The 11,761-nt window shown below is 33.0% G+C and overlaps 2 protein-coding genes across 2 annotated transcripts; one reads left to right on the top strand and one right to left on the bottom strand.

Annotated features, from left to right (window-relative positions):
* Nucleotides 1-447: 447 nt before the first annotated feature.
* On the top strand, nucleotides 448-2,717 carry LOC146959389 (putative pectate lyase 21). The gene is made up of 5 exons (XM_085740929.1): nucleotides 448-741; nucleotides 940-1,291; nucleotides 1,386-1,596; nucleotides 1,682-1,750; nucleotides 2,365-2,717. Exons 1-5 carry the CDS (start codon nucleotides 621-623, stop codon nucleotides 2,590-2,592), a joined length of 981 nt encoding a protein of 326 aa, XP_085597055.1. The 5' UTR covers nucleotides 448-620; the 3' UTR covers nucleotides 2,593-2,717.
* A 2,153-nt stretch (nucleotides 2,718-4,870) lies between these two features.
* On the bottom strand, nucleotides 4,871-6,735 carry LOC146959388 (large ribosomal subunit protein uL29). Its single transcript, XM_085740928.1, has 4 exons — nucleotides 6,661-6,735; nucleotides 6,431-6,560; nucleotides 6,014-6,170; nucleotides 4,871-5,184 (listed from the first exon to the last, which is right to left on the bottom strand). The coding sequence occupies exons 1-4, from the start codon at nucleotides 6,662-6,664 to the stop codon at nucleotides 5,110-5,112; spliced, it is 366 nt and encodes a 121-aa protein (XP_085597054.1). The 5' UTR covers nucleotides 6,665-6,735; the 3' UTR covers nucleotides 4,871-5,109.
* Between the last annotated feature and the right edge of the window lie 5,026 nt (nucleotides 6,736-11,761).

The raw sequence follows: 11,761 nt of genomic DNA, 5'->3' as shown, positions 1-11,761 counted from the left end.
TTTAAAATTGTAGATAATTTAACTGATCTAGATGATAATTTTTTCATTAGAAACTTCACTTTTTCCTGTAATTTTGTTGGCCTCTTTGTTTCTCCTATATTATACATGAAGTTTTTGTTCTGACTTTTTATTTGCAAAAATCACTATAGTAGACTATAACATTACTTTGTTTTGGCAAAGTAATGACTTTGATTCCATATTCATTTATGTTGATTTCCATATTCATTTTTGTTGATGCAAACTAAATGTTGTTAATTTGCTTCTTTGAGATTGTGCATGTCGATCACTCTCAATTGTCACTTAGTTTGATTTTCGGATTTAAATATAATTCTACGATTAATAATAATATAGCCAATTTAATATTTTATATATGAAACTCTACAAAAACCCGTGCATCGCACGGGTTAGAGTCTAGTTATAATTAAATAGTTTAAAGGACGTGTGTAATTTTACAGAGAGGAAGGGAAGTGTAAAAGTGTAATTTAAGCAATCAATTTAGTACATAAATAGTAATTAGTATCTCCTTGATTAAATCTACAAATTAGTTAAATCAATCTGAAGATCCTAAACTATATTCATATATCAATTTTGAGTCGTGTATTGAAGAAGATTGATTGACGATGCAGCCATACGGAGATGTAGATTCCAGTTTGAGGTCCATTGCCGGTCGTGCTGAGGGTTTCGGTCGCCTCGCCGTCGGTGGTCTCCACGGTGCTCTCTATTTCGTTACCTCCCTTTCAGGTTTCTTTCGTTCCTTTTTATAATTTGCATCCATTCATTCATTCATTCATTCATTCATTTGTGATATATAGAAGATTAAATGCTAGCTAGGTAGATGCTTTTTATGGAATTAGTAATGAAAACCGTTATGTTAGGATGTAGAATTTTCAATCAGTTTAGTGTATTTATCGATTCCATGTGTTTGGCATTGGCATTCAGATGATGGTCCTGGTTCTCTTCGCGAAGGATGTCGTAGAAAGGAACCTCTATGGATTGTTTTTGAAGTTTCTGGTACAATTAATCTTTCATCATACCTGAGTGTGTCTTCTCATAAGACAATAGATGGAAGAGGCCAGAGGATTAAATTGACTGGGAAAGGCTTAAGGCTGAAAGAATGTGAGAACATAATTGTATGCAATCTTGAGTTTGAGGGGGGGAGAGGTCATGATGTAGATGGGATTCAAATCAAACCTAATTCTAGGAATATTTGGATTGACCGTTGCAGCCTCCGAGATTATGATGACGGCCTTATAGATATCACAAGACAAAGCACCGATATCACTATATCTAGGTCGCTTCATTTTCTCCGTTTTAAAAATTGAACTACATCAATGATTTAATGAAATGTGTTTTTTTATTAATGACATTATTTGTTTTTACACCAGATGTTATTTTGCACAACATGACAAGACCATGCTAATTGGAGCTGACCCAACACACGTTGCTGATAGATGCATCCGGGTGACGATTCACCATTGTTTCTTTGATGGAACACGGCAAAGACACCCTCGTGTTAGATTTGGAAAAGTTCATCTGTACAACAATTACACCAGAAACTGGGGAATATATGCAGTTTGTGCTAGTGTTGAGTCCCAGGTGATTGTGCTGCTATCGTCCCTTGCATTCTAATTTATATGCAGCAATTGTGGAGATAACTGATATCTCTAAAATGATTTTACAGATATACTCCCAATGCAACGTATATGAGGCAGGAGATAAGAAAAAGACTTTTGAATTTTATACCGAGAAGGTAAAATACATTTGCCTTCTTTCCATGTTTGCTGTTTTATCGTCGTTAGTCAGGGTTCTGTCATATTCTCAAATTCACTCCATTTTAGCCTATTTTCGCATTTAAACCCAAGGCTGGCTTAAGGGCGAGGCAATTACTTATTAGTTTTCTTAAAGCAAAAATGTCACGCCTGTTGGAAAAGACCCAAGCTAAAGTACACTCTGGTATTTATAAAGCAAAAATAACACACATGCTTTCAAAAAAAGACCCACAATAACTTGTTTTAGCCTCACTCGCTCTTGGGCCAACTCTAAACATAAATACTTACCCTGCAAAGGGTGTTGAACATTGATCTTTCTTTTACTTCCCATTTAGCATCTCAATCTGTGTCACGGATATTTTTCTTATTTATATATTCTGATGTCAAGATATGTAAAGAATTTATAGATATTACTTGAAATGGCCAATTTTGTGTTAGTATTTTGCAAATATTGTGAATGATATGAAGGGCTCCTAAAATTTGTCCATATAAATAGTTAGTTTATACTCTCTAGTCCAGCCATATTTGACTGCAACCAACAACTGTTGATACCCCCTTATGGTTACTAATTGGTGTGACAAAATTGGTTGTTTAGGCGGCAGACAAAGAAGAGCAGAAGTCTGGCTTCATAATATCTGAAGGAGATATGTTTCTGAATGGTGCTCAACCATTATGCTTGCCAATAGAATCTAAAGGAGAATCCATGTTCCATCCTAGTGAATATTATCCAACTTGGACAATGGAAGCAGCTACACATTCTCTTAGAGAGGTTGCCCAGTTTTGTACAGGTTGGCAGTCCATTTGTAGGCCAAATGGCCAATAGACCATAATGTATGAAGTCGAGTGTAAGAGGTTCATTGGTTTTAATTTTGGAAGATACTGTATCGAAACATGATTATTTTATACTGTTTAAATTTTATCATAATGTTATATTATTATTTATCAAGATATTACGACCTTTGTCCCTGAATATCTTTTGAGGATTTTTCTTGTTCATTTTCATAGGCCTCTATCGTATTTTCATTTGCATTAAAAAAAAATATTGCTAAAATATAGTTTTTTCCCCTTATCTTTTTACTCAATTTATTGTGTTACTTTTATCTTTTAAAAGATTCATTATAATCTTTTTTTTTTTTTTTAATAGAAAGAGGGTTAAACAACCCGGAGAAAGACATGCTACACTGAAATTAGACAAGTGATAGATATTTCATTACATCAGCTCACAACAAATGAACCAAATGAGTCGGATAAGACTCCAAAGCTACTTTCATCATTCAAGGAACAACCATAGTTTGCTAACACATCAACACACTGGTTAGCTTCACACAAAGAGTGTTTAACAACAACCTCCCACTCCAAATTAGAAATCGTTAGTCTATTTTTAGATCAACCGCCTGAAATCCCAATGTTCTAACATACTTCAAACCTTATAAAAAAAAAAATCAATCTCCGCCATATAAGCACTACACACCCACTAACTTTAGGAAACCACCAAACCATTCACGATCACTACCCTTAATAATACCACCACATCTTGCTCGTCCGTTCTGTCTTCAAGAGCCATCAATGTTCAACTGAACCCATCCCTCCGCCAAAATTTTCAAACCAATTAACACTACTTCTGGAGGAGTGGAAACAATCACGCTATCCGCTTTTTAGCATGGTAATCGCAAACACACTTGCTGCACTGGAAAAACTGGACGAGTAAAATCATCTACATGAGTCTGTTTATTTAGCCAATGCAACAAATAATGACAAGCCACTGCCCAAAAATCTTTCCTAATCACTTAAGATTCCAGCCAACGTTTCTATTCATTAAAATCTATCCATTCCTTTAAATTCCCCATAGAAAATTATCTCTAGCACTAAAATGTACCACATTCAACCAAAGCGGAATAATTAAATGATAATACAACGAAATAAACCTGTTAGTGAGTAAGTCTTAAGGCAATTGCTTCTGCTGATTTTCAATGACGTGTCATGTATCACACGGTTTTTTTTCACTAAAAAAAAGTACTCGACATTTTGTGATTGGAAGAAAAACTTCAAAACAATCTTTTAAGCAAAATAAAGTAAGATGGCTTCTAGGGTGAGGGATTCAACAACTGAGTGTAAATATGATTTCAATAGGCAGTACCACATCAGATTGCACGTTCACCCACTCTCTCTCTCTCTCTCTCTCTCAAAAGTTTACATTCTCTCTCAACTCTCAACTCTCATTTCTTAATTATGCAAATTGGTTACTCTGATTCAATAGGAAGTCTCGATAGAATTATAAACAATTTAGTTTGAAATTATAACATTGTCATCCAATGCGGAAAGCTAGAACTTTAAATCACTTGAAGCAACTGAAGTTGGTTGCAAAATCGACATGAAAAACAGACCTAGAACCTTGATAAGTGGTTTACCAAGACAGCATCGATAATCAATTCAAACATTTTCTTGCAAACAATACTGTTTGAGACTAATCCCGAAATTTGTGCAATAACATATACTACCTCCGGTCCTATTTACAAGTTTACATTCAATCCAGAGGTACATTCATGCTTCTTTTTCAATTATGGGTCCAATGATAAATTAATTTGGTGCATTATTCAAGTAGTAGATTCAAGTAGTAGTGGGTAATTAATATAGGAAAATAGTGAATTGCGATTTCAATTATTAGAAGGGCAAACATGGAAAAAAATGTCATTTGTCAACAAATTTAACAAAATAATCAACTTTCTTAAAACCCGTGTTTTTTCTAAAAGGGTCCTATAATAAAGGACGGAGGTAGTACTGCAAAAAATAAAAACTACATTCTTAATGCAATAACATATACTCCCTCCGGTCCTATTTACAAGAGAAAGTTGACTTTTTAGATACATTGAATAATGTATGTATCTAATCAAGAACCTAAACCAAATACATAAATTATTTAATGTATCTAAAAAGTAAATTGTTTCATGTAAATAGGACCGAAGGGAGTACTTCAAGAAAATAAAAACTAGATTCTTCATAAATACCTAGTCTTGGTTCCTTTGTTCGCGGTTTTAAATGTTTTTTAAAAAAGTTCTGCCCTTCCCTTCAAGTGAGATCGACCATATTATACCCCAAGCAAATTAGAAAATAATGATAAATAAATGGAAAGCTTAGAGTATTAATCCAATTTTAAACATTGAAGAGACTAAATACGCAATGAGTATGATAAAAATGCAAAAAATCCTAGTAGCTTCAGGAAGGAAACCTCGAGTCTGATAAAGAAAAACAGAATAAAGAAAATACAGGGGTAGAAATATCAAAACTTGTCAACTATTAGAGGATGAAAATCTCCAATAGATAGATATGATGCCCTACAACCCTATGCCTTGATAGCATATTTCCTCATTGGGAAATATGTCTCCTTTTTCTTCTCCCTCTCGGTCTTCAACGAAGACTGCATGAACAAGTAAAACATATCATAAGTAACAATCCAAACATACTGTTCTGCTTGAATATGTAATCATTACACAAGAAAATTTCAGTTTGTATATATAGGAAGAGATTGACATACAAGCAAAGAGAAAAAGGTTACAACGAAAGACTAAACTCATGTAAGATTGAATATCCCAAGACAAATCAGGTTGAAAACAACCAATGGTGTAAAAGGCTATAATAGCATCTAACAATAAACCAATCTAGTTATTATCTTCTAAACAAACAGAAAATTGTACAGCAACCTGGTCGTGTAGTGAATTTCATGTAAAAATGGATTTTGACATTCAATTTTATGCTTTAAGGTACTACTGATTATTACTGTTCTTTCAAGGATAACATTTAATGGTGTAGGTCGACTTGAAATCCTTTGATTTTGGAAAGAAAACTAAGCACTGTCAAATTCAATAATCCTTCTCCCTACACCTGCAGGATCTGTATCATTTGGAATAAGGAACAAGAAGCACCTCATTATTTAAGATTTCATTCATTCATACTCCTAAATAGTACTTGAGACAACTATTTAACACTGTATTTTACAAACACTGTAATTCAATGTATGTCAGACAGGACAAAATCAGATTCCTCTAAAGCATCGTATTAGAGATGTCATTAAAGCTAATATACACCAATCACCAATTGATGGATGGTCACAATAAAATATGAATTGAAAAAAAAAAAAAGAAAAAAAAAACAATGAAATGCATCAATGCAGTCAAAAGCAAAAACCACAGATACATTGGGAGTATATGTTTATAACAATGAAATTATACATTAAAAGGGTTTAATACCTGGTGCTTGGTGAGCCTTCTGCGAATGGCCCTGGTCTTCTTTGGGCGGAGATCAAGTGGCAAATACTTCTTGTTCTTGTAAACTTCCCTCAAAGCAGCCTTCTGCTTCTGGGAAATCACTGTCAACACCTGAGCAATCGACAACCTCACCACCTTACTGCAAAACCCAAATAAAATAATCAAAAACAAAAACAAAAACAACCCATTATAATCATCACACAATCAAAGCCATTACACCGAAAGGAACAATTTATCCTTCAGAATTGGTAAATGGACGCAATACATTACATACACAACAACAAGTGATCTTTGTTGAGCAAAACTGCACGATTGTTCTAAAAATAAGGTCACGTCAAAACAGCTTTACGATCATAGCACCAATTGACATAAAAGAATAAAGATTGAATTTTTATTTACATTTTGGAGAGCTTGTTGGGTGCACCACCAGTGACCTTAGCAACACGGAGTAAAGCAAGTTCAGCTTTGAGGTCTTTGAGCTGAGCCAACAGATCAGCTTTGTTTTTCTGCCTCAACTCGTGAACCTTCACTGCAAATCAAAACACATGCTAATTACTGAAATTGATTGATTATGAGAAATTGTTTGTTTGATTTCATAAATTAGGGTGGTTTACGGAAATTAAATTTACCCATTGTTGAATTCTTCTGCAGCAGCAGCGCCTCTTGCGTCTGTGTGTGTAAACCCTAGCAGCTTACTACAAAATAAAATGAGACGGACGAAGATTCTCTTGTATAAATATCGAAACTTTTGGGTTTGGGCCATAGTTTGTTTTCAAATGGGCCTTACCTTTCAAAATTCCCAGCTTCTAATATATGCACGTCTAAAACTACTTCCACGGTAAAAACAAACATAGCAAAAAAATAGTTTGCGTCACTTAGTTCGCTTTTTGTAATCATTTTTTTGCAAAATTTGAATCAAACCGAATTGATCAGCAAACTTATATGTTTTGATTCAAAATTTTAAGAGGCTTGTTTTTAAAAAATCTAAAAAAAAATAACCTTTTCCAAACACTGCATTTTTTTTAAGGGTAACCACTATGGTTTTTATTATTCCTTTAAAATAAGTACTTATATATGTCCTACAATGAGAAAAATATTAGACATGATTAAGAAATTCATGAACAAAGTATATTTTTAAAGAAAATAGTAGTAATATAGTGTCAAATAGAAAAATATATAATTGTTTGGTAAGTTTCTCAATTGATCAATTTTAAATGAGGTGAATTCGATACGTGAACCAGCAGAGGTCGGGTTTGATTGTTTTGAACCCAAACATATAAAAAAACTATGAAATAATCTATGATTACTTGCGGTTAGTATAATCTATAGAACTTGTGTTCTTAGCCATCTATAAATGGACTTAGTGAGAAGATCCATTAGTTGTATAACATCTTGGCATCTTATCCAAAATTGGATGGTGTGCGAGATAGGCTGAATCACCAGAGATTGTTAATCTTTTTTAGCAACGATTATTTTTTCAGTTTGCCTCTTATATGCTCAAAATTGTCAAAATACACCATTGAAAACGTGCTTCTAGTAAAAAAACCATCCGTTTTAGGGGTGTGAATTGATAAGATGTCTTCAGTAATTAGTATATGAAAATTGTTTTTCTGACATCAAGATTGTCCTAATAACACATGAAAAATTCTAAAATACCCCCAACGGTAGTTAACTACCGTTCAGGACCCGGCAACAGTTAACTATCGCTGGACACAGCGGTAGTTAACAACCGCTGAAAAATTGTTTTTCTTATTACAATTCACTTGTTTCAGCCACCAACTAGCATTTTTTAATTAATTAATAATGTTCTCTCTATTCTCTCTCATCAGCTCCCAACAACCTCCTCTTCTTCTTCTTAGAGCATGATTATCGGTGCAAAAGCACAGTGGTATAACTGCAACAAATGAAAATGTGTCAGGAAACCTCTGATATTTGGCAACAAAGCAAGTAGTAAAACCAACCATAGTGGCAATGCATTACCACCGTTCCATTCCAGAATTTGTCAGAACTTTTGTATTGCTTTTGAGTTCTTTTTCTTTTAATTAATATTTTATATTATTAAAGTATATTGTAGTTGTAAGATAAGTGGGACCCATTTTAAAGTTTTAGAGGAGTGGTATTGATATTTAGAAAATGTAGTTAAGTGGTTTAAATAATTGGGAAGTGTAAAGTAATATAATATATTATGTGGGTCTCATTTATACCACCCATTTGGGTGACATGGATGTGGGTGCTCTTATGTATTTGGTACAACAACCATTTTGTTAAAATCAACCTGAACATTAGAGAGACCTTCACCTTCATAAGACCATTTACAATGGTTATATACATTCAACAACCTTCAACACCCACTTTTTCAATTTTCAACATTCCACATCATTTTCTTTCTCTTAATTCAACACTCATTCAATTCTTACATCTCCAATGGTTTTTTCATTCAACACTCTACCCCACCACCTTTTATTTCTTATTCTTATTTAATTTTATATTTTTGTTTTTATACTTACATAAAATTACATTTATCAATTATAATTAAATTAAAATAAAGATATTAACAGAAAGATATTATTGGGTAATTAGAATAATTTTTGGTGTTGAAATGGTTATTACTGGGATTCATTTCTCTAAAAATAAGATTAAAACTTCACTTAGTTTGCTAATAGAAAGATATTAATAAGATGAAGATAGTAAAAAACTTGGTTTTTTTTTCTGTGTCCAAATCAAATGAACCAAGTCTCTATTTGTAGAGAAAAAAATCATGAATTTTGGTAAAAATAAAAAAAAATAAAAAAATTCGAGTGAAATAAATTGAGTTGAAATTATTAAGATGATAAAAATCCAAACAACCAATCAGAATCTGCCATGTGTCACGCATATCCACACACAATCTTCTCTCTCTGCGCTCTCCTGCACCACACTCGCGCCTGTCGGCGCGTGTTGCGCACGCGCCATGCTTGGCCAACAGCAAGCTTCCGCGTGTCCCTGTGTTGCCTGTTAAACAATGTTGAATGTGTTCAACACTTCTCTCCTCCATGTCATCTCTCAACACCCATTCAACTTGCCATCGGAGCTTCATTACTTGTTGAAAGCCTCATTCAACAGACCATTGTAAATGGTCTAAGGAGTAAGAAGCCATGGCAAAAGGGGGAACCCTGTATCGCCAACTATATATTCCCTCAACATTGTTTCGTCCGAAAGTATTTTCTTACTTCCGTTTAACTTCTTCCCTTCTTCAGTAAGATTGAAAAACAACAAAGCTATAATGTTAATTAGATAACAAAGTCATAATGTTAATTAGATAACAAAGTCATTTTACTTATTTTCTTTGATCATTTCAAAACAACAAGCACTTCACCTTCCAAAATTACAATCATCAAAAGGTAACAAACTCAATTCACACTAAACTGCTTTAATGGAAGCATGACAAGAACATGCCAAAAGGATTATCATCCAATTCAAACATTTCATCAAGATCAAGACCCATCATCATCTACATCAACATGTCCAGAGCACTTTAGATGGATTCATGAAGATTTGGAACCATGGAAGAGTACAGGAATCACAAGGGAAATGGTGGAAAATGGAAAAAATATTTCACAGCTTAGAATTGTGATTAAAAAAGGAAAAGCTTATGTAGAAACTTATGAAGATTCATTTCAAGCAAGGGATTTGTTCACTGTATGGGGAATAGTACAACTTTTAAACAGAAAAGCAATTTTGCAGCGGTAGTTAACTACTGCTGTGTCTAGCGGTAGTTAACTACCGCTGGGGCATTTTAGAATTTTCCATGTGTTATTAGGACATTCTTGATGTCAGAAAAGCAATTTTCTTAGTATATATTGTGATCCCTATTGTACTCTTTATAGCGAGGTTGGGCCAATCTACCTTCCTTATTGGGCCTAAGTGCTTCTAGTTTGGGCTTCAATACCTAAACCCACCTCTAAAACAAAAACAAGTCGTTATTTTTTCAACCCTATGAGTTTCTCATGCATCCTATTCGGATTCTAAAATAATAAATATTTCAACATGTTTTCGGAGATTTTTTGGGGTTTTTATGTAGTTCGGAACTTCGGATTCTAAAATCTAAACTACATAGAACATGTGAGAACCTCGTAGGGTTGGAAAATAAACGGTAAAAAAAAAATGTTCATGTCTTTATACAGTATCTTGTATCGAGTAAAGGAATTGTTAGCACTTAGCATCATCACACAAGTAAAATTCAATATAGTAGTTCTTAAGATATAATAATTCTTTGGCTGGCAAAAAATACAACATTTTTATAATTAGATAAAAGATTCTTTTATTAAATGGATCCAGCTTCCGCAGTTTACATTGTAAGCATCAAATACAGCTAGTACTAGTATGTTCTAAATGTCCTCCTGTTTAATGTTCATGGAATAAGATTAATGAAAAACAAACTAAACGTAAAAAGAAAAAAACTAGGCTTAATTAGGTTTTGACAATAAATTTCAAATAAACTATCTATATTATTTTTGATTCATAAAGTTAAGCTTTAGTCAACCAAATGTAATGATCTTTTGATTTGTCTTTTACGGGTTACGGTTTCTTAGAGATGTTGACACTATTTATTTTCGTGGATTTTATCTTTGGCATTTTTCTCTTTGTGAATTTTGTCGCATAGCAACTTGTTACTTTCATTTATCTTGATGTTGTTACTTAAGCGTTTGGTTTAACTGACATATGGAAAAGGGAAATGATTTTATGGAAGTGGACGGCAGTTGCACGATCTTGTATCTTTGTTATGATGATGATGTTTTTTTTTTAAACGAATAATGTCGAGTTAGAATTCTCTCAATTTTCTACTCCCTTTATTTGCTCAATTACCATAGTTTCCAGAGAGTAGTGATATTTTGACAACCATTTTGGTACAACCTTTAAGACAACTTTGTTGTTCTCTCTTCTCATTGGTCAAAAACAATAGAGAGAGAAAAAGGAAGAGAGAAAATAAAAAAAAAATGTGAGTATGAGAGAGAAAGTTGTAGAAAAGTTATACCAAAATGGTTGTACAAATATCATTTCTCATTTTCAAAATATAAATACAAAAGTGTTATATTAAACGAGTCTAAATCTTTTTTTTATAGATCCCATAATATTTTAAAACTTTAGTGCTTGAAAAAGTAAATGGAAAATATGTTTTATCAAATAGTCTAATGATTAGATTCATACAATATAAATATTGAGAAATGAAGAATTTAATGTTTAAATTTCAACCCTGTAAATAAATAATGTCATCAATAACACCCAATTGAGCTACCTATAAGGATAATGAAGAAAATCTTAACTCAGGATGATAATATAATAAGCATGTAGAAATTTGATGTGGTGTTAGATATCCACAAGAAACTCTTGCATAGTCACAACCCCAAACTAAAAGTATTTGAGCGAGCAAACATACAAATAAAAAAAAATTAAAAGAAAAATAAATTAATCACATCATTTTTTACATTTATCTTTAAATTTTTCTCATTTAAGTGAATGTACCTAAGCATATTTTGTTTGTATTTGTGACCAACTTAGACTTTATCGATATCTACTCCTTTGATGCACATGTACTACTTGCACGTATGAGGTGCAACTTGGAGAATAGCACTTCTAACAATAATAAATTGCAAAAGTATCCGTACCTGATTTAAGTCCTGTCTACCCCAAATCCAATTTCAAATAAAATGGCCACGTGAATTATGCATAGTGGGAACAAGACTAGTATAC

Source organism: Medicago sativa, chromosome 1 (genome assembly GCF_051527215.1).
Source record: "Medicago sativa cultivar Bolivia chromosome 1, Bolivia_mono, whole genome shotgun sequence".
Lineage (NCBI taxonomy): Eukaryota > Viridiplantae > Streptophyta > Magnoliopsida > Fabales > Fabaceae > Medicago > Medicago sativa.
This window is presented reverse-complemented; position numbering and strand designations above follow the sequence as displayed.